Source organism: Pimephales promelas, chromosome 16 (assembly GCF_988280905.1).
Source record: "Pimephales promelas chromosome 16, fPimPro1.hap1.1, whole genome shotgun sequence".
Lineage (NCBI taxonomy): Eukaryota > Metazoa > Chordata > Actinopteri > Cypriniformes > Leuciscidae > Pimephales > Pimephales promelas.
In genome coordinates, this window is record NC_142784.1 from 8,252,832 (window position 1) to 8,276,915 (window position 24,084).

Here is a 24,084-nt window from a genome sequence, read left to right on the forward strand (position 1 = left end):
GTGCATATGGTCAATTAATTATCATTTTCAATTTTTCATTGCAAAAATATACATTATAGTAGAAAATTCTCAGTATCTGAACACATTCAGATGTTTTTCGCCCGCGTTCTTCTATAAATATGCTGCATTGTACTCTGATTATACTGTAACTATGTTTTATAATTTCAGGTCATCCTACCATGTGCTGATCCCGCACCTGGTCTTCCTGAATGACTTTGAGGAGGTTAAATCCATTGGGAATCACTTGGCTCAAGACTGGAAGCAGCTGCTGGCTAACTGCTTCCCCAAGATCATGGTGAACATCCTGCCTCACTTCGCCCTCGCTGGGCAAGACACCCATGTGGCCCTGCAGAGAGAGAAAGCTCACAGGGTGTACGACATACTGAAGGACAGCAACTTCCTTGGAAAACAGGTGAGGGCACAGTTGTGTTTTCAACTGATATTTAGTACATTACTAATCTACACTTAAAGGAGTAGTTCACTTTTGAAAAAACTTTTGCTGATAATTTACTCACCCCCATGTCATCCAAGATGTCCACGTCTTTCTTTCCTCAGTCGAAAATAAATTAAGGTTTTTGATGAAAACATTCCAGGATTTTTCTCCATATAATGGACTTCAATGGGAACCAAACGGTCCAAGGTCCAAAAGACAGTTAATAACAGTTTCAGATGCAGTTTCTTTAAACGACACCAGACGATGAATAAGGGTCTTATCATGCGAAACGATCGGTTATTTCAAAACTTATTCCAAAAATGTAACTTTTCTTAGGACAAATGCTAGCCTTGCTCTATTCTGTGAGGCGCGTTTGTAACGTCACGTAATACGTAATTACGTTCAAAAGGTCACGGGCGACGTAGCCGGAAGTACAGAATCAAAATTGTCCGACATCGTTGTTTTTCCTTTTAATTCCTTTTTTTGTAAACGGCGTTTGAGTTAGTTTGTACGTTAAACCTATGCGTTCAACTTGTAAACACTGACACTGTACTTCCGGCTACGTCGCCCGTGACCTTTTGAACGTAATTACGTATTACGTGACGTTACAAATGCGCCTCACAGAATAGAGCAAGGCTGGCATTTGTCCTTAGAAAAGTTGCATTTTTGGAATAAGTTTTGAAATAACCGATCGTTTCGCATGATAAGACCCTTATTCATCGTCTGGTGTCGTTTAAAGACATTTGAAGCTGCACTGAAACTGTCTTTTGGACCTTGAACCGTCCGGTTCCCATTGAAGTCCATTATATGGAGAAAAATCCTGGAATGTTTTCATGAAAAACCTTAATTTCTTTTCGACTGAAGAAAGAAAGACATGGATATCTTGGATGACATGGGGGTGAGTAAATTATCAGCAAAAGTTTGTTTTTAAAGTGAACTAATCCTTTAAACTGTATATTTCTGTAGATGCAGTTGAAGTTGGTACACCGCTGAAGAAGTATTTATATACACAGTTTTCTTTTTCCTTCAGCAAATTGACAGTTTGATTTGCAACAACCTGGCTGACATTGTGGTGGAGCTGTTAATGACGCTGCATGAGACCGCAGGAGGAGCGTCTGCGGATGGTGGAGACCTACAGAAATTTACTGGGTATATTTATTTCTTATCGTGCCCCCTTACGGATCATTAAAATGATTATAGCATGAGGAATCAATATTCATTGTTTATCTGAGATAAAAGAGAGTTGATACACAATGAAAACATACTGAAACTTTGAGAACTTTCTCACTTAGTAAAAATAGCCGTTTCCATCCATTTTTTTTTAATTCAGAAAAAAAAAACTCTGGAGGGAAACGGCAAGATGCACATACATTTAAAAAAAAAGTGCATAAAAACATATGCGCTCAAATGCTCATCCAGCATTGACAAATTCACTGAATTTATCATATTATTACCACCTTATATGAATCATAAGAAATGTTTTACAGTCCAGTTACCCATGTAAATACCATGTACTTATTTTAATAACTACAATTACTGGGTAATAACTAGTACTAACCCTAAACCTACCCCTAAACCATGTACTTACCTTATATTAGCCAGTACTTTCAAGGTAAGTACACTGTAAGTGCTGTACTGTAAAAGGAAGCATTACCGAAATGTTGCTTTTTTGTATTTAGAGAGTTGGATCCTGCGCCAAACCCGCCATTCTTCAGCTCATATGTGATCAAAGCCACGCTGGACTACCTGAGCAAATGCCACAGTGCCAACCACAAGTCTCTAGTCTCCATCCTGTCAAAGACTCCCGTGAGCTTCACACTCGAACTTCCATGTTCACATTTCCCCCGAGCTACCGTATAAATGTGCATTGGTGCCTGTTTGTTTCAGATGTCCATTCAGAGGATTCTCATAGCGATCTGTCAGAAGGCTGCCGAGACCACTAACGCCTACGAGCGGCACCGTATACTGATGATGTACCACCTGTTTGTGAGCCTGCTGCTCAGGGAGGTGAAGGACGGGCTGGGCGGAGCGTGGGCGTTTGTGCTGCGGGACATCATCTATACGCTTATTCACCACATCAACAGCAGGTCTGCTCACACACACACATTACGGCTGTTTTAGGGCCTCATCACAAACTCGACGCAATTCAGCGCCAGGCACGACGCAAGTGTGTTTTTCTAATTTCAGTCATCATTTTCACTTTTCAATCAAGAGTCAACCATTTGTTCCTTCGTTAAAGGGTTAGTTCACCCAAAAATGAAAATTAGGTCATTAATTACTCACCCCCATGCTGTTCCAACCCAGTAAGACCTTCGTTCATCTTCGGAACACAAATAAAGATATTTTTGATTGAATCTGAGAGCTGGATCACTCTTCCATAGACTGCCTAAGGGACTGGCTCTTGACGGCCCATAAAGTCATTAAAGAAAAGGTTTCAATATTTCATGTGCCTACAGCGGCTCAATTATAAGTTTATCAAGCGACGAGACTACTTTTTGTGCGAAAAAAACATAAATAACGACTTAATTCGACTATTCCATTACTTCCTTACGGGCGCATGCGCGAGAACTGAGACGAAGACGTTCTTCTCCTTCGACTACTTTTTGTTACCGGCTGCTCACCGCTTAGAAGTATTACCGCCACCTACCGTATAAGATGATGTGCTGATATAGCTGGAAGCGCAAAACTTTCTGTTTACAAGCAGAGGAAGATGCGCGCTGTACATACGCTTTTCAATTAGCGTATTTTCCGCACTATAAGGTGCACTTAAAAGCCTTTAATCTTCTCAAAAAACTACAGTGTTCCTTATAATTCGGAGCGCCTTATATATGGATCATCATTTTATACGGTAGGTGGCGGTAACACTCCTAAGCGGAGCAGCCGGTAACAAAAAGTAGTCGAAGGAGAAGAACGTCCTCGTCTCAGTTCTCGCGCATGCGCCCATAAGGAAGTAATAGAATAGTCGAATTAAGTCGTTATTTATGTTTTTTTCGCACAAAAAGTATTCTCGCCGCTTGATAAACGTATAATTGAGCCGCTGTAGGCACATGGACTATTTAAACCTTTTCTTTAATGACTTTATGGGCCATCAAGAGCCAGTCCCTTAGGCAGTCTATGGAAGAGTGATCCAGCTCTCAGATTCAATCAAAAATATCTTTATTTGTGTTCCGAAGATGAACGAAGGTCTTACGGGGTTGAAACAGCATGGGGGTGAGTAATTAATGACTTCATTTTCATTTTTGGGTGAATTAACCCTTTAAACAAGCAAAAGTGTATTCGGAGTCGCCCTGAGTACACTTGTGCCATTCGCTTTGGAATAGGGTCCTTTGGGTTGTCAGCTAGATGACAAATGAATAGTTAGCTGTCATTAGTGGGAGACAAAGGGTTGAGAAAGAGTGGCTGATTTTGCTCTTGTGTTCTGCTGCAGATCATGTCCTCAGGATGAAGTGTCCTCTCGCAGTTTGTCCCTGTGCTGTGAGCTGCTGTCGCTGGTCTGTCAGACGGCTGTTGAATACTGTGATGATGCTCTGGAGAGTCACCTGCAGGTCATAGTGGCCACCCTCACAGCACAGGTCACCGAAAGGTCTGCCATATCTCAGCAGGTGAGAGAGAACAGAGAGAGTGTTAAGTCACAAACTAGTGCAGAGGTTCTCAACTAGGGGGCTTCAGCAAACGCCCGAGGGGCCTCAAGATGACCTAAAATGATTCAAAATAAGTTTTAAGGTAAAACAATATCTGAAAAAAATATATTCAGCTCTTCAAACTTCTACAAATTTGAAATTGTATTCTTTTAATTTTTATTATAAGTAAATTGAAAAATAAAAAGCGTTTGAAAACAGCAAATGTACCACAGGAAACCTATTACCATAAAAAACATCATCTAACTTTCAAATAAAGGGATAATTCACCCAAAATGAAAATTCAGTCATCATTTGCTCACCCTCAAGTTGTTCCAAACCTGTATGAGTTGCTTTCTTCTGGCCACAAAAGTGTATGAATTTTTAAGCGATAACACAAAAAAATCTAAAATATCAAGGATTTTTAAAATGATTATTGACAAGTCAAGGAAATTTTAATAGTTTTAATAGAGAATATACATTGTTCAAATGAAAAAAAATGTAAAAATTTAAAAAATAATTTTTTGTAATTTTTAAATATTTACACCGCCATAATGTCTACAAAATGTGTTTAACAATCCTTTTTCAGAAATCATGAAATCCAACGACTAGAAAAGAAGTCATTTGGAAATATCTAAATATATTTGGAAATTAATAACTGAAATGGAAATGGAAGTTCAAATGCAGGTTTTAAGTCACTGTTAAGTTTCTGTTAAAGGACAACTCCGGCGCAAAATGAACCTTTGGTCTAATTACACATTGTTACCTATTCAACCGTTATCTGAGATTTGTTTTCACGATTGCCGAATGTAAATAGTTTTATCTCTAAAAACAGTTTAGCCTATAACGCTAGTATAATGCTAGTATATAGGGCATAGAGTAATGACAAATAAAAATCGCTTGTTATTACCACTAACAAGGCTCAAAATAGCCCCACAGTAACACGACAGCATAATAAGTGTCCCTACATTCAAACCGAAGCATTGAGAACTTTGTCAGTGTCCAAACAGTTTAATAAGAAGATATTTTATACACACAGTCAACTTCGCGAATACAGGAAGAAGCCATCTTTGAAAAATAGTCTCTACCAGTCGATCTACGAACGCCGATCCATGTGCGCTGGTGAGATGTGGATAAGGTGAGCGTGAACAGTAGGCAACATGTACATATTGAAGAGAAGAAAACGGTTCGTGTTTGTTTCTTCCTGAAACAACGGACCATATGAGATTCTGCACAGTTCAGCGCACTTGGATCGGCGTTCGTAGATCGACTGGTAGAGACTATTTTTCAAAGATGGCTTCTTCCTGTATTCGCGAAGTTGACTGTGTGTATAAAATATCTTCTTATTAAACTGTTTGGACACTGGCAAAGTTCTCAATGCTTCGGTTTGAATGTAGGGACCCTTATTATGCTACCGTGTTAGTGCGGGGCTATTTTGAGCCTTGTTAGTGGTAATAACAAGCGATTTTTATTTGTCATTACTCTATGCCCTATATAGCATTATACTAGCGTTATAGGCTAAACTGTTTTTAGAGATAAAAATATTTACATTCGGCAATCGTGAAAACAAATCACGGATAACGGTTGACTAGGTAACAATGTGTAATTAGACCAAAGGTTCATTTTGCGCCGGAGTTGTCCTTTAAGAGGCGTGACACAAGAGGTTGATGCAAAACTGAATTACAGTACTGATTTAAAGCACATTAAAGTCAATTACGACGTTAACAGTGTTCACTAACAAAATAATATGATGCGATGCGAAAAGTGTGATGCATGATTCGATTGATTATTCATTAAATGACATGTTGTACATGTGACTGCTTTTAGGTCCTCCGCCTGCTAAGGTTCCTGGTCATAGAAAACCCAGAGAACAGCATGTTGAGAAAGTCCATTCCCCTGTTGGAACCTTTCCCGGACCGACCGAACTTCAGAGAGCTCCGAGCCGCCCAACATGCCCTCAAATACAGCTCTGGCGCCTTCACTCTCAGACAGGTCAACATCTGTTCTTTTTCAGAAATGCTGCGTAGACCCACATTATTTAACATTAAAGGTGCAGTAAGTGATTTCTGAGAAATGCTGTTGAAAGAGGATTGGGCCGAGCAGCAAAACACACTTGTAGCCAATCAGCAATTGGGGGCGTGTCTACTCATGACGGGTGAGGAAAATGAGCCAATCAGCAGCAGGGGGTGTCCACTCATGATGGGGAAGGTGGGGGGAGAATGAGCCAATCAGCAGCAGGGGGCGTGTCCACTTGAAGGGGAAGCGGAAGGAGATGTATAGATGTAGAGAGATTGAAGAATGACTGTAGAAAGGGAGATGGCTGAGAGACATTACAAAAGAGAAAAGGTCAGAGGAATATCACTGGGAAAACAACGGTTTTGATCATGAGCATGAGCTTTAGGACTCTGGATGTACCGATACAATTTTCGCAGAACCGATCCGATACCAAAACACCTGAGTATCGACCCATACCGATACGATACCAGCGTAGTTTTTTTTTTTTATCAAGTTGAATTTCTATAACTCTGTGTGTTGAACTGATAATCACTCTTTTGTGTGTTAAACAAAATCTAGTGTATAGACAACTACAGACAACTTCATTATGCGTAGTGTATTATACAGTATCTATCTATAAATAGTTTAATGAGCCTTGAACAGTTTTAAATTTCAGTTACTGTGCACATGAAGAACAGTTACTCTCTACTCCAGTGTTGTGATCTTACAGACAACCGGGAGAAAGTAAGTTAACATGATTAAGGTACAGCAATAAAGTGCAGCAAGATAACGTAATTTTATGTGAAAACCATAGACATTTATCAACAGATAAGTGTAATAGTAACGTTGAATCATCTTGGAGAGAGTTTCCTCTTGTTGACTGTCGTATTCGAACGTGACGCGCCGTTTGATGCTGAATGGAGAATGACTGACAGCCGCAGCGGTGGGAAGAGTTACGTGACCTTGAATTTATTGACTTAAAGGTAGAGCCCGACCGATAAAGGATTTTGAAGGCCGATACCGATACAAATATTTTTGGGTTTTAAAATCCGATATTCCGATATATCGGCCGATATTTTATTTGTTTATTTATTTTTTTAAACTGGACATGATAGTCCCAAATTTTGTCATGCTTATTTGAGTTAAGTGAACTGATGGGGATGTTCTTTTACTTGTTATTCAAGCAATGTATGTATCGTGACCAACTCAACGAGTGTTGCCAACAGAGACGGTGTAGAGTGCCCTCTGGTGGACAAACTATACAACTCCAACACTCATGACATGGTTCAAGCGTGTTTCGTCCGTTTTTATTTTATTTTTGAAAGATTCATTTATCGGCCATTATAACTGCCGATACCGATAGTTTGGAAAATGCCTAATATCGGCCGATAATATCGGTCTGGCTCTACTTAAAGGAGTAGTTCACTTTTAAAAAAAACTTTTGCTGATAATTTTTTTTTGATGAAGGTTTTTGATGAAATCATTCCAGGATTTTCTCCATATAATGGACTTTACTGGTAACAAACGGTTCAAGGTCGAAAAGACACTTTCAGTGCAAACTGTTCAAAGGGCTTTAAATGACTCCAGACGATGAATAGGGGTCTTATCAAGCGAAATGATCGCACCATTTAATAATTAAATAACAAAGTTTAAGTTTTATAAGCTCAAATGGTCGCCTTGCTCTGTTCTGTGATGCGTGTTCATGTCTCTCCTGTTCAAACTCGTTCATCAAAATGAACAAATCTTTTTTTTGTATCATTTGGTTCATTCAATCTATGAAATGAACAAATTGACTCGGAAAAAGATTTGAGTTCGAACAGGAGAGTCACAAGCGCGCATCACAGAACAGAGGCGACCTTTTGATTTTATAAAACTTAAACTTTGTTATTTATTTATTAAATGAGCGATCGTTTTGCTTGATAAGACCCTTATTCATTGTCTGGAATCATTTAAACCCCTTTGAACATTTTGCAGTTTGTACTGAAACTGTCTGTTGGACCTTGAATCGTTTGGTTCCCATTGAAGTGCATTATATTGAGAAAAATCCTGGAATGTTTTCATCAAAAACCTTAATTTTTTTCGACTGAAGAATTAAAGACATGGATATCTTGGATGACATGGGGGTGAGTAAATTATCAGCAAAAGTTTTTTTTTTTTTTTTAATATTCTTTTCTTTAAATATTAATTTCTATCTCACATTATACTAGAGAATGTCTCCAGAACACCTACAATATTTTTCATATTTTGCTTTCCTTCAGCTATGATAATGAGACATCTACTCTGCATGTGTGTGCACTGAAGGCAAGGGTGCGTTTGTTTGGGTTGATTTCAAATGTCAACAGTGTTTCTCAGAAATTGCTTACTGCACCTTTAACATGTCTAAATATATCATGTTGTGTTGTGAAACTAAATTTAAACTGGAGAAGTTGATTTTGAATGAATTTGAAATGAAGTAATTCATAATTGGTCGATGCTCCTAATCACAGTTGATATGGCTTAACATTAACAATTTGTTCTTATTATTTAATTCTGCTCTTATTAAACATCGTTTTATGTGCCTGCTCCTTCGTTTTTTTCTGTCTGTCGCAGGAAATCGAGCATTTTCTCTCTGTGACGTCTTGCGATTCGTTGCCCCTGGCACGTTTGGAGGGATTGAAAAATTTGAAAAGGCAACTTCACAGCCACAAACAGCAGATAGGACAACTCTTGAAAGAATGCCATGGTCAGAATCCCATTTGTTATGCTACCGTCAGATAAAGGTGCCATCGCTCTTTTTATATTTAACTAGCGCTGTTTTAGTAATGCTCATGTTCATATCTGACATCTGTTTAGCCGATCCTGCCAGCTGTATTCTGGTTAAGTTGGTTCTAAACCTCCTTCAGCTCTGCAAAACCGCAGCTAACCACCCTGGTGGAGGAGACATCTTGAGTAAGTTGCCATACACATAAAGACCCCATTGAAATGACTTAACAGGTGCAGTTTGTTATTGAAATGTTGATGGATGTCCTGTTAAAGTTCGAGCTGGACATGAATTCTGAAAAAAACGTGATTTACTGTTGGTAGTCAGTGGCAGGGATTTTTATCATGTGCTCCTCAGAGGCTGTTGGTCGGTGCCTGGGAGAACTTGGGCCAGTTGACCTGTCATCCATTGCGTTGCATCATGGGAAAGACCAGCTGTATGCTAGAGCAGCCTATATGTTCCCAGATGTTCCTCTTCAGTGGATCTTCATCATCTTGAACTGCATGGACAATGCACTTACACATCACAGGTACTTCATTACTACTTCCTTTAGCAGATCTTACACTTTCACTCGGGATGCACACGGTATATCGGAAACCATATCCGTATCGGCCGATATATTAATTTGTAATGTTATTGTAATCGGTTCGGTAAGGAAATGTGGCTGATAAATTAAAGCCGATAAATATTGGATTATTTCCTTCACATGAACACTTTTTGCCATGATGGTTTTGAATTGCTTGAAATATGATTGGAATCACTAAAAAAAGGAAAATGCAGTGCAAAATTATATTACGAGTATAAAATTATAACGAGAACATATACTTGTGTGCTTTGGACATGACTTTTGTTTTTGTAATCGGGCTCTCAAAAATGATATCAAAATTTGGATTTAGATTTATTGGCCAATAGATCGGTTATCGGCTTTCAAATATAAAGAATTATCGTGTCGGATAACATTTTCATATCAGTGCATCCCTAACTTTCACACCGTTCTTGGATCAAATTCACACGAAACAATTTCTAGTATTTGCTTTCTAATAGTATTTATTTTGAATGTGCCTGCATCACTTACATCATAGTTCTCTGTCTGTTTTATTTCAGTATCACGGTGCGTCAGGCTGCTGGTGTGTGTTTAAAGGACATCTTGGCCACACAGTCTGGGCTTGATTTCGGAGAGATGTATAAAAGTAAAAGGGACCCTTTGCTGGCTTACCTAAACCCCTTCCGCTCTGCCAAGAGACGGGCAAGTGCCTCACATCTGCTTATGTCTACATGAAATCCTTTTTATGGACCCTTGATTCCAACTGCATGCTGAATATTTGTGAATTGATGAACCATTAAAGTACCTCTGTTATGCAACAAGTAACTTATTTTGTTATAAAGGTCTCATGCAATACATGCACCAAAGGTAAACAAATTACATTAAAAAACAGTTTAATTTTCTGATAATATACATTTCAGCATTGCCTCATCTGAAACCATTTTTCAAGTCAAATTCAGTCTCAATAAACCCTTCCTTTCCTCTGCTCTGATTGGTCAGATGACCCAGTCTGTTGTGATTGGTCTACTCTGCTCTGATTGGTCAGATGGTCTAGTCTGTTGTGATTGGTCTACTCTGCTCTGATTGGTCAGATGTCCCAGTCTGTTTTGATTGGTCTACTCTGCTCTGATTGGTCAGATGGCCCAGTCTGTTGTGATTGGCCTACTCTGCTGTGATTGGTCAGATGGCCTAGTCTGTTGTGATTGGCCTACTCTGCTCTGATTGGTCAGATGACCCAGTCTGTTGTGATTGGTCTACTGTGCTCTGATTGGTCAGATGGTCTAGTCTGTTGTGATTGGTCTACTCTGCTCTGATTGGTCAGATGGCCCAGTCTGTTTTGATTGGTCTACTCTGCTCTGATTGGTCAGATGGCCAGTCTGTTGTGATTGGTCTACTCTGCTCTGATTGGTCAGATGGCCCAGTCTGTTGTGATTGATCTACTCTGCTCTGATTGGTCAGATGACCCAGTCTGTTGTGATTGGTCTACTCTGCTCTGATTGGTCAGATGCCCCAGTCTGTTTTGATTGGTCTACTCTGCTCTGATTGGTCAGATGGCCAGTCTGTTGTGATTGGTCTACTCTGCTCTGATTGGTGAGATGTCCCAGTCTGTTTTGATTGGTCTACTCTGCTCTGATTGGTCAGATGGCCTAGTCTGTTGTGATTGGTCTACTCTGCTCTGATTGGTCAGATGACCCAGTCTGTTGTGATTGGTCTACTCTGCTCTGATTGGTCAGATGGCCCAGTCTGTTGTGATTGGTCTACTCCGCTCTGATTGGTCACATGGCCCAGTCTGTTGTGATTGGCCTACTCCGCTCTGATTGGTCAGATGACCCAGTCTGTTGTGATTGGTCTACTCCGCTCTGATTGGTTAGATGCCCAGTCTGTTGTGATTGGTCTACTCCCCTCTGATTGGTCAGATTGTGTCAAGTCAAGTCAAGTCACATTTATTTATATAGCGCTTTTCACAATACAGATTGTATCAAAGCAGCTTCACAGTGATAACATGAAAGTAGCACAACACAGATCAACAACATTGCTAAACACTAAATAACCCCAACTGAGCAAGCTCAAAGCAAGCCAAAAGCAAGGCGACAGTGGCAAGGAACCAAAACTCCATCAGATTGGATGGAGAAAAAACCTTGGGAGAACCCAGGCTCAGTCGGGGGCCAGTTCTCCTCTGGCTTACATTCATATTGTTTAAATATAAATATTAAGTATAAATATTGTTTATGAATCAAACGGCGCCATAACATATCGCAGGCGTTGAGTCGTCTCATCACAGGCGTTGAGTCGTCTCATCACAGGCGTTGGGGCATCCGAAATCCCCGTGAGAGGCTGGACACAAAACTGGACCTGACGAACGCCATTTTTCTCGGGACAAGCGTCCCGAGATAACAGCAGAAAGGCAGATGGGAAATAATTAGCATAGCTGATGTTCATAATGATTTCCGTTATAACTCACAAACTCTCCGTAACCCGAACTCTCCGCAACCCAACCATACGCGCCGACCCGTTTGTCTAAAAGGCTGTCGAGCCCCACTGGTGCGTTAAGCAGTTTCAGTGGCAAACGGTTCCGTATGGCATAACAGAGGACTAGAAGGTAAGCATTATGTGAATGCTTGACTAAAGAGATGCGTCTTTAATCTAGTTTTGAACTGTGTCAGCGAGTCAGAGCCTCGGACCGTATCGGGAAGGCCATTCCAGAGTTTTGGAGCTAAATGCGAGAACGCCCTCCCTCCTTTACTGGACTTCGATATCCTAGGAATGACCAGAAGCCTTGAATTTAGTGATCTTAAGGAACGCGGTGGATTGTAGGGCGAAAGAAGGTCCGTTAAGTACATAGGTGCTAAACCATTTAGGGCTTTATAGGTCAGTAGTAGTATTTTGTAGTTGATGCGGAACTTAATAGGTAACCAGTGTAGAGATGATAAAATAATGTGTGAACACAGTCTGTTCTGATTGGTTTACTCTGCTTTGACTGGTTAGATGGCCCAGTCTGTTGTGATTGGTTGACCGCTTAAAGCTCATGTCGGAAATGAAACATGCATTATAACATTTAAATTTCAGCTCTGGATCTTCCCCTGCACTTGATACATGGTGATATGAACGCTTTTACCCTATCAATTCGAGCCCGATTCCTCATCCTTTGGAAGTGCGTGCAATGTGAATTTGTATTCACAGCTCATAAAACAGCGTCTTCACAACATGTCGTCAGCATGAATCAAACTCTTCCAGGGGCTCGTTCTTCGTACGTCGCTAACTCAGTTAGCTGGATTTGATTGTTGGTGATTTGCCATGATCTTGGATCGTTTGGTTCTTCGACGCTCATCCTGGACTTGCTCTCATAGCAACAGGTCCGTCAGCTTGAACCTGCTCGCGAGCAGGCTTATTTCATGTAAACAGGATTAGATCGCGGCTGATACGGGAAGTCCTTCAGCGCAGCGCGATAGTGTAGCTTAATTTCTGAGATTTATTTTTGTTTTCTCGCGAAATGATCGTCGTGAGGGTGTCGTTTAAATACATTATTATTTTGTTGGAAATGCACATTAATGTTCGATTCGATATCGGGCTTCAACAACAGCACAAAATGTTTGCATTGCCCTAAAATTATTTGCGAGTGGCTTCCTTTACACTGGAGATGCGGAGAACTTGATAAGCTTTCTGTCGTGCCATTCACAAAGTAGTGCTCTTAGTTTTTTTTTTTTTTTTGCCAACTTAGGGTATATTATAATTTTTAATGAAGATAATGCAATCATGATGACCATGTCGATTATGACTTACAGTCCCTCAGGCTTAACTTACGTCTACACACATGTTCCCATCAAGGCCTCAATGAAGGGATTTTGTGAGCAGAAAGGGGGCTTATACAGTGCAGCCAAATTACTATTACAATTTTTAATATTCCAGATTTGGAATATTATATCACTTTTTTTAAAAGGCATTTGACTGAGTAAAATCTTTTAGATGGTGTGTGACCATGTTCCATATCACAAATCAGTGTGAAAGCAAAATGGCCAGGATCTGTGCATGACTCAAGAATTTTAAGAGATTCACATTTATGAACATTATTTGAACATGGTAAGGAAAATTATAAATATCAAACTCACGGTATTACATACACTTATGCTGAGAACTGCATTTTTGCATTAAACAGGTGATTACAACAGGATCCTGCATGGAGACAGGTGTTTTATGACCCCATTCCCTGACCCAAACCCCAGACCAGTTATAATGCAGCTCTAGGACAAGGGCACACAATGACATGAGCTTTGGCCAACTAAAGGGAAGATTTCAATGTCTAAAAACCCTGAGGGTTGCACCTGACAGGGCCTGTGACATTGCATGTGCCATATTACACAACACTGCCGACATCAGAAAAAGAAAAAAAATGTTTAATTAAGCCTAAAATAAAAGACGAGACAAATTTGCAAAACTCTGTTTGCTTAGAGTTTTACAGTATTTCAATAGTTCTTTGTAAAGAAAAGCCAGTTAGTACTCTGTGTGATTTTACTCTGAAGTTTATTTTGAAGCAACTCTATTTCTAGTGCAATTTTTTCTTAGTCAAGTTCTGTTTCTCCCCCTGATTTTTGTTTTTTCAAAATACTCTATTTTCTGTTGAAGACTCATATAGGGAACAAATGCAACAAATAAAAAGCAAAAGTTGTCTACACTGCCCACCCCTGTATCACTGCTGTGTGCAGACTCTTCTGTAGGCCTTTCTGTACATGTGGACTCCTGTCAGAAATAATAGGCATAGGCACAAGTAGAAATCAATTAAAGCCATCAATTAAATTAAAGTACTTCCTCCAAAGGACAGTCATCTGAGAAGTTTTCTTCACTCTCCAGTGCAATGTGATTGATAACTCATGGCAAAATATTTTTTACATTAACATAAGTTTATCAGTTTTTACTTTCACAAGACAAAGCAATTTATCATTACTCAAGATGTAACAGTTGAAATGACTAAACCAGCAAATTTGGATTAAAGGTCTACTTCATTTAATGCAGCAACAAATTATTTCACAGTGTACAAAGATAATTAAAATCTCATTTCCCAGTGATGTAGGTGTTGCTAATACTGGTCCCTGATGTGGGTCTGGAAGAGCTGAACCCAGGGATGCCCTTCACAACAGGGCAATTCACATTCAACCCAAGGGTCAGCTCTTCTGCCAGGGTCAGGAGCATCATTATTATTTTTTTTCTCAGCATTTTTCCTGTTTGCTTTTATAAACAGACAATCATTTATTTAACAGTGCCTTTTTAAAAGAGACTAGTAGGCCTATAAGGCCTAAAATTACCATTAAGTAGAATATTTTTGTACTTCACTTTCACCATGTCCATTATTATAGTGTGGTGACTCGACATTACAATGAACAAAGTAATTATGAAATTATGAAAATAAAAATAAAATAATAATAAGTTATTAAAACATCTAACATGGCCACCACAAACGCATTTAATTTGTCTTCTAGTTTTGCCAGCACTCTCTCCTGGCTTTTGCACACTTTGAGGTGTTCCCTGGCGTTTTAATTAAAGACTGAAATTCGGCATAAACTTGCATTAAAAGCGCTTGCTCTGCTTGGGAGAAAAACTGGGCGTGTTCTTTGGCCATGCTGAACAGCCAATAGCAGCGTTGCTGATCACTGGTTCTGCTATCGATACATGTCCCCTTTTAAACCAACGCGAGAACGCGCAGTTATCTCAGATAACTCAATCCAGCGATACTAATCATGAACAACAGGTGTGTTGAAGAACCCAATTAGCCGGATCATGATTAGCACGATGATATCATCTTAGATGTCTCATTTGATCTCGGATGTTTTAAGCAACGTACGAAGAACGAGCCCCAGGCCTCCGCTACATCTGTAATGTTTGGGGTTCAAAGTGGACGTTGTTTGAGGGCCACCAACGAAGACCATAGTGTGACGCTGTGCGGAGAAACAGAGCTGAGGCTGGGTCCAAACGCAGTGTAGCTTTATTAAACAAACTTAAAACAAGACACTAGAAGCAAGACTCGAGAGACGTGAAAGCACCAACGCAACACACATAAATTCAACAACCAACAAAGACAGGGCAGAAACACAGGGCTTAAATCAGGTGAACTAAACAAGATGATAAAACACAGGTGCATGAAATAAACCATAATCAGTCCAGGGTAAAACATGAATGAAACAATAACCTAGGAAGGAGTGCCCCCCAAAGGCTCAAGCGGGCACTCCAGCCGCAGATCGTCACACATAGACTGGCATTGTGCAAATTTGTTACAAATCCACATACGTTCGTGCAGGAAGTGAGACGGGCTTTCCGGATGACTTGTTTCAGTCAGTTCAGAATCGGTTCTTTCTTTAAGGAGAAAATAATCTTTGAAACTTTTTACATTCACAAACAGCTATATTACACACGGCATGCAAGGTCATATCCGAAAAAACAACAACAAAAAAACAAAAAATGATAATAGAGGTACTTTAATAAACAAATGATTGAATATATATTTCCATAAATAAACGTTTAAATGACAACAAAAATAATACCTGTAGTGATACAAGTAGTAACCCATACTACGGTCCACACCTTATAGGACTTATCTGGTCTTTTGTACAGGAGCCCATCATGAGCATGGAAGTGAGCTCAGAGTCCAGAGACAGGCTGGACAGCTCTGACCTGTGGTTGGTGACACCTGGTGGACACAAGGACTGGTTGAAGAACCTGTGTATGGCCCTTTTAGACAGCGGAGGGGTCCGAAACGAAGCTCTGCTTCTCACCAGGCCTTTATGTGAGGTACACTGATGAAAAAGTTATTATTTTAGTGATCCCGTGTCATAATGCTTAAGTTATGATAATGTCTGATCCAAAAACAGACTTTAAGTAACTTCTTGATTGCTGTAGGTGAACACAGATTTTTGTCAGAGGATGCTGCCGCTCTTTGTTCATGATATTCTCCTGGGAGATGAGGATGGTTCCTGGAGGAAGCTGTTATCCACACACATCCAGAGTTTCTTCAGTCAGTACCGCAGACCCTCCTCCCCCACCAGCCGGCCCACCACCCCCATGCTCTCCGATTCAGGTGCAGAACCATGTTAGTCTTCATTAGGACAATAACAACTTCTCTATTCTTTACAAGTGAGAGTTTTGTCTGTTTTAACAGGGAGCACTATTGATGTCGCCAGCCAGAGCCAGATAGACAAAACCTCACTCCGCAGCATGCTGGCAGTCATAGACTATCTCAGACAACAGGGCCGCCCAGTGGCGCCTGGGAGGTTGGAGAAATAATTTCTAAATTGTTCCAAATCTGTATGAGTTTCTTTCTTCTGCTGAACCAAAAGAAGTTATTTTGAAAAATGTTGATAACCAGACAGTTGATGAACTACTATACAGTCCCTCCAGAAAAACGCGATTATGCGATCGCTGAATTCAATGCAAAATCAGCCAAAGTCCGCATATTTATGCGGGGGCCGCATTTTTTCAAATACGCCGCACTTTCGCCGCATAAATTGCCGATTTCCGTGCAAAATATGCGGGGTTTGCATAATTTCATAATCCTCGCATTTTCGTTGCAAAAAAAGTCACATGTATCTTAGCAAAAAGTTGAACAATGTTGCGTTTGCTTCACACAAGAGCAGCCATTTCGCCCTGTTTCCATGGGAACGTTATGAAGTGACGCAATTATGCGACGCCAGACAGACTCACAGAGGCGATTGACATCTCACAAATCGAACTCGTATAACTGTCTGTCACACGTTCTACTGTCACATCGTTACTTAATAAACAACATAAGATATAAGAAGTAGCATCAAACAGAAATTACCCGCACACATGGGGTGTTCGAGGCGCACATATAACACTGCAGACAGTTCAACAGGAGCGCGCAGCTCTTAAAGGGGCCACACCTTATTTACACTAGTTACAGTCTGAAATAAAACAAGATGAGTTCCCAGCACTTTCTATGATGTAGTATGCTTGCTTATCAAAGGAAGTAATAAGAAATTACTCTTACATTAGCCTAGTGACAACGGGATGTTGGGGGAATCACTTTTTTTCTCTTTTTCATCAAACCGCAATTTTTGCAAGTTCCCTCAATTTTTGCAAATTCCTGCAATTTCATCGCATAAAATTGCATAAATATCCCGCATATTCCATCGCATTTTTAAAGAAAACGGGCCACGTAATCAATCAATTTTTGCCAGCAACAATCACAAAAAAAAACTCAGCGTTTTTCTGGAAGGACTGAATACTATTATGGTAAATGTTATATATAAATCGCAAATTTTTTCAAAATTTTTTGGAAATTACCACCACAAAATCAGTCATTTTGATCGCAAAAATCACAAAAAAAAAATCGTGAAATCCTGGTGGGACTGACTATAAGTCAGTGATGGTGTACAATGTACTATTTGCGTTTTTCATACTATGGAAGTCAATGGGGTCCAACAACTGTCTGGTTACAGACGTTCCTCACAATATCTTCCTTTGTATTCAACTGAAGAAAGAAAGTCATACCGGTTTGGAACAATGTTTCAGGCATGATGACTAAATGATGACACTTATATTTTCTAAGTGAACTGTTCATTTGAAGTACATTGTTACATTGTAAGGTGCAGTAATTGTGGTTTAAACTGTAACTTTTTTTTTTTTTTTTTTTTTAAAGTAATGAATATGGGACAGTGTGTGACTCTAATTTCTGGCTGGATCTGAATTACCTGGAGGTGGCTGGAGCCGCCCAGGTGTGTTCGGCCCATTTCACCGCGCTCCTGTACTCTGAGATCTACGTGGACAAGATCAGGTCCGACATGGAGCAGAGCCGAAGGTGCTGCCGCTGATGCTCTGACTTGCTTATTCACAGTTGCTGTAATCACGACCACAGTGTTTTACACTCTAGACTCATTCGTGTATTGACCAATGGCATGTGTTTGTCTCAGCTCGCAGTCTCGAGTGTCGAGACGGATCGCGTTTGATGAGAGCAGCCAAACTCTGTCCATCAGCAGTGTGAATGAGAAGAGTTTAGAAGACTCTGGCATCAGTCTCCAGGTGGGTGATGATGGGTATCAGGGAAGTGATTTCATTACTGCGATTCAATGGCTACGTTTAGGTGAAACTGTTGTTTCAATCGGACTGAATTCATTCCGATTGATGAATCCGAAACAAGGCCGTTGTCCTGCTCCACTTCACAGACTCTGAGTGAATGGAGGATTATAGCATGAGGGGACACGCATTAATATAACTCTTTATTCAACATGAACAGCGCGTCAACCCGATTACTAACGGACAGAGGCGGACAGAGTACACAGCTTTATTACTTGAGTAAAAGTATACACCATGCTAAATTTTACTCAAGTAAAAGTACTGAAGTACTTGTTTTTAAAAGTACTTGAGTATCAAGAGTACATTTTCTAAATATTGCTTTACTACTGTCCTTACATTTATGTACAGAAACGTCCTACATGAAGTTATGAAAAACGTTAATGTTAATACTAGGGCTGGGTAATAAATATCGATTTCTCGATATTAATCGATTCTCATTTTTACGAACCGATATCGATTCTTAAATCTCAAGAATCGATTAGTCATCCTGTTTCATTTGAATGAATGGGACATTGTATCGCGGCTGCGCGCATCCAAAAAATCGCAATAATCTTTGTCCTTTGTTACTATTGATATGAAACAAAGTCTCAATTTTCGAATTTCGTCCATTTTCTTTAGAAATTCAAAAACATAAATAGCGTTTTGGCGCTGTGGCGTGAGATCGCTCTGGCGCAGCTCAAGAGAAACAGCAGCGCTGATCTCTCTTCCGGCTTAATAATACCAGTTACAGCGCGAAATAAACATGAATGAGCATCTGAAAGTGTGTTAAAGATAGAGTACAACTTATTGAAATCCGTATCATGTCACATTGATTCGCTCAATCAGCGTTTCAACCGTGGAAAAACGTCAGTTAAACAGCTTGTAATCAATGTCATGTATCGTCATATTCACCTCAGAAACCCACATAAACTCGTTAGTCCGCTAGAAAAAATAACTCTAGAGAGGAGCATTTTGCTAAATATTAGGGGTGGCACGGTTCACAAAACCCACGGTTCGGTTTGTATCACGGTTTTAGGGTCACGGTTTTCGGTTCTGTACGGTTCTTGTTAGTTTTTCTTTTAATCTTTAACACTCCAGAAATGTACTTCAGCATGTGATATATAGCTTAATTATCCACACTTTAGGATACAGTATTAAAAATGTATATATTATATTCATGCAATCATGCACAAACTGAATTTGACTCGTTGACTTTAAGCACATTTTGGGACTATCTCAGAGGAAAGCTAGGTGAGATTTAGAAGAAATTGACATGCTTTTTGTTTATTTGGCAAAAAAAGGAGAATGTGTATCACTATCATACAAGAACTTGTGCATTTTTATCACATAAATCTTATTTACACAAAGAAATTAACTTTCATGTATCAACTGCTAACTTTTGTAGCTCTTACCAAAATTCTATCTTTTAAAAGAAAAAGAGAGCAACTCTTAAAACACTGTCTTTTAAATGTCAATATACATGAAACCTCATTGCCTATAGATAATTAAGCTATAGCAATAGCAAAGGCCATAAACATAAAGTGAAATTTAAGTTCAACCTCAACACAAAAACAGTACTATCAACAATGCTTCTATTCCCAAAATGTGAGGGTACTTTTTTCCACTTAAAATTAAAGTGCAGGGTTTGGAAACGTATGACTGAAGCTCTTATCTATACATAAAGTGCCACTGTAGTTAAATTAAAATATCATAACATGAAATCCAAAATGTTCCCACACACCGGACTTATACCATAGACTTATACGACGCTGGCGCGTCCTCCAACTCCCTCATCTCTCCCACTTGCCATTTCTCCGCGTGCCGTGACCTGCAGCGCTCCATACTCCACTTTTACTGGCGTGTTTATTAACTTGAACCGGCGCTGCACAGAGCGATCGGTAATGACATCAAATACCGCGAAAGTGATGAATGCATACGGAGCCGACTCGCGCTAGATTGATGTTATTCACCGATCGCTCTGTGCAGCGCCGGTCCAAGTCGAACAAGTTTATGTCGCGCGAAAAGAAAACACGTCACATACGGGCACGAGGTTACATTGCGCATGCGTCGAACCGTGAGACGCACACGCGCTCCGAACCGAGACAAGCGAACCGAACGGTTCGGGTGTTTTTTCATGTACCGTGCCACCCCTACTAAATATATACACCATATTACATTAATGTTCTTCAATATTTAATGCATATTTGAATAAATCTGGCAAGTTTTATGACAGCCACCATTTAAATGTTTATATTTCATATAATCTTCTTATTATAAAAAAATAAATAAAAGTGTAATTTAAGTGTTTGTATAGCTACAAAACAGTTAATTATTACCTTCATTTTAGGCTAATGAAGCCTAGTAGGCTACAACTAGACTCCCATAGTTTACAGTATTAGTTAAGAGATTTGATTTCCTTGAGAAAATTTGCCATTTATTTTAACTGATATCCAAAATAATCGATACTGAATTTTTGAATATTGAATTGCAAGCTTGTGAATCGAAATCGAATCGAATTGTGAAATTTGTGTCAATACCCAGCCCTATTTAATACCTTGGAGAATGTAAAAGTATGATGTTGCTTTATTTAACATTTAAGAAAATTTCAGAAAATTGAAATAGTCTGGCGAGGTGGACCTGCTGTTTCTTCATCCATTATTTCGTCCATTGTTTCGTCTCTTATCTAAATCTGACCATTGATTTGATTTTGGCGGAAAGCTGATTGCTGATAGGCTGTGCCCAGTGGCGGAACTAGAGTTTTATACATGGGGTGGCCAGGGGGTGGCCACTGCTATTTTTGGGGGTACACACACACACACACACACAGTGGAAGTAATTGGGTCACTCTGTTTGTAATAAGTGTTGAACATCCAAAATATTAGCAGAAAACAAAGCTGAAGCACCAAGGAGATAAGATACAGTAGCATGTGTCTGTTTTGAACTGCTATGTTTGTTTACAAAAAAAAAAAAAAATCACATTTACAAACATTTTTTTTAATTAGATACAGCAGTCATCAAGCAGTCTTAACTCATTTTTGACCAAATATCATATGTCATTTTAGTTACTGCGCTTTGCCTTTCTATGGCAGTGTGCAGGGCTGCGAACTCTCATGCATTGAGTGTGAGACAATTCTCACGCTACACCCCCGATTTCTCATGCTAAAGTGTCAAGCCGGTCACTAAAATACCTGAAAAGATGAGTTTATCTATAGTTCCACCCATTGAGCCACTCGTGATCGACTAGTTTTACCGCAAATTAGTTAAAATATCCTCTAATCTAGAGCGAACGTGCATACGAGACAGATGTTGAGCTCCTAACGGCGCGGACGCAAAGCCAGGACTGGAGCCAAAGCCCGTTCCTCTCTGCACTCTAAGCGTTCTGTTATCACTCCGCCTCCATCCACTACGGGAAAAATGGACGATTTTAAAAGATAATCTTGTTTTATTTTTTTTATATAAAAAACTGCTCCGTGTCCGATTTTAAAAGATAAGTTAATCTTATTTTTTCTTTTTATGTATCACAAACGTCTGAATGTATAATACTCAATGTAATGACTTGGAAAGTATTCTAGCACTACACGTTTAATTCATTTTCCAGCTGCCTTTTTGCACCCAGGTAAAAAGAACAATTATACAAATTCTACGAACACTTTTAGTTTGCCAACAAAAATATCGTTGTCATTGAACTATGCCGTTAACGACCGACTTGCGACCATAGTTGGCCAACGATGCTTTCGGGAAAAGCACCCAGAACGCATCACGGCATGGTAGCCTACTGTATGCGTATATTAATGTATTCGGAGTAAACAACCCTGATGCTAAAACTTACTTCAAATACGATGTTTCTTCTGTGAAGATGAAGACGTATCCTGACTTGCAACCATCTCTCGTCCTCTGCTGCTCGTCTGTTTGAAAAATGCGCGCGTGCTGACGAACGGTTTTTTTTTTTTTGTTTTTTTTTTTAAATCAGCATCAGCAACTGCCAATAAAATTTTGGGGTGGCACCCGGGGTGGCCAATCGCATGTCAGGGTGTCCAGTGCCACCCCGGACCCCCCTCTGGCTCCGCCACTGGCTGTGCCAATCAGTGGCACCTGCACAATCCAATCATGTTTGAGAGGGAAACAACAAATGGGTTTCAGAGAATTTTCCTTTTTCTTTTTTTTCTTTTTTTTTTTTCTTTTTTTGAAGTAGTAACGGGAACTCATAGAAATGTAGTGGAGTAAAGAGTACAATATTTCCCTCTCAAATGTACTTGAGTAAAGTCATGAGTTCTCCCCAAAAATGATACTCGAGTAAAGTACAGATCCCTCAAAATTGTACTTAAGTACTCTACTCAAGTAAATGTACTCCGTTAAGGCCATTGCACACCGAGTCCGAAATTTTTGTATGCGTTTTTTTTCCGTTTTCGTGATTCGGTGGCTCTGAATTGTTATAACACCATTCACACACCATTCAAACTGCTACAGATGCGAAAAATGCCGAAAATTGAACCGGATTCGATTTTTTTTCAGACGGATGAAAGTTTCGGAGGTGGTGTGCAAGCGTGATTGACATAACATGAAATCGTATTTATATTTTAACGTGTGAAAAATTCGGACGCGAATACTGTCCTCCTCTAATAACGGAGTATATGGTTGCATGTAAACGTAGCCACTGTAACTCCACTTCCACTCTGCTCCGCTCACACACTCTCCTCCACTGATTATATGCAGTAAAACACTGGGATGTTCAGTAAGACTTTGATTGCTCTGTGTCAGGATCTTCTGATTGAAGTGTACAGGTGCATTGGAGAGCCTGACAGCCTGTATGGATGTGGAGGGGGGAAGCTAATCAGTCCTCTGACTAGGTGAGACCCGTAGATAAACCCAGCTGTTTCAATAAATGTAAATATGAATACACACTATATGCTCAATGGGCCTCATTCAAGAACGAATGAGGAATAAATATATCAGCTAAAAAATAAATCTACAAATGAAGTAAATTCAGAGTAATTTGTGCAAAACTATGGACCTTCCGAAAACTCCTTTGGGTTCACAAATGCTTCATTAACCTTTTGTTATGTAGATTTGATAGTTAAGCGTGTATTCGTAAATAGGGCTTTTCAAATTAGCATAATCACCGCCCATAATTACTACAGGATTGCTGTGGGATCTTCTGGACTTCCTCCTCAGGTTTGGCTCCATTGCATAAATGCAGAAGAGACTAATTGGCCATATGCCTTTCAGAAATAATACAATTAAAGCTGGCTTAAAAATATCTACTGGTGATCAGAATAATAGTATTGGTTGCACTTTATTTTACAGTACATGCACTTCTGTGTACTTACAGTGTATTTAGCTAAGAAAGTACTGGTTGATATAAGGTAAGTACATGAGTTAAGGTTCGGTTCAGGTTCTGACCCAATAACTATAAATAATACATAAGGACCTAATGGTCTTTATTGGAGTGTTACCCTGTAGCTATTTTTACTTTCTTACTAATTAAGATCTAAATGTAAAAGTGCTGATGTTTTCTTTGTGTGTGTGTGTGTGGTGTCCAGAATTCGAACGTATGAACATGAGGCCATGTGGGATAAGGCTTTGGTTTCATATGACCTTCACTCCAACCTCCCAGAGGTCACTCGACAGATCGGCATAGTGGAGGTACGGTTGATGCTTCTGCCACATCATGAGGATTTAAAGTTGTGGTCTCTGGGTA

At 39.7% G+C, this 24,084-nt stretch overlaps 1 protein-coding gene across 2 annotated transcripts in view; it reads left to right on the forward strand.

Moving 5' to 3' along the window:
• Positions 1-24,084, forward strand: part of atm (ATM serine/threonine kinase) — an 89,648-nt gene that overhangs the window by 38,448 nt on the left and 27,116 nt on the right. For both annotated transcript variants that reach the window (XM_039654170.2, XM_039654169.2), the window contains exons 26-42: positions 169-412; positions 1,464-1,582; positions 2,113-2,239; positions 2,321-2,520; positions 3,861-4,035; positions 5,878-6,042; positions 8,635-8,767; positions 8,878-8,973; positions 9,143-9,314; positions 9,890-10,031; positions 15,930-16,106; positions 16,215-16,392; positions 16,474-16,585; positions 17,974-18,132; positions 18,245-18,353; positions 23,145-23,233; positions 23,927-24,029. In XM_039654170.2, the coding sequence (XP_039510104.2) occupies positions 169-412; positions 1,464-1,582; positions 2,113-2,239; positions 2,321-2,520; positions 3,861-4,035; positions 5,878-6,042; positions 8,635-8,767; positions 8,878-8,973; positions 9,143-9,314; positions 9,890-10,031; positions 15,930-16,106; positions 16,215-16,392; positions 16,474-16,585; positions 17,974-18,132; positions 18,245-18,353; positions 23,145-23,233; positions 23,927-24,029 (2,500 nt within the window). The remainder of the gene's footprint in view (positions 1-168; positions 413-1,463; positions 1,583-2,112; positions 2,240-2,320; positions 2,521-3,860; positions 4,036-5,877; positions 6,043-8,634; positions 8,768-8,877; positions 8,974-9,142; positions 9,315-9,889; positions 10,032-15,929; positions 16,107-16,214; positions 16,393-16,473; positions 16,586-17,973; positions 18,133-18,244; positions 18,354-23,144; positions 23,234-23,926; positions 24,030-24,084) is intronic.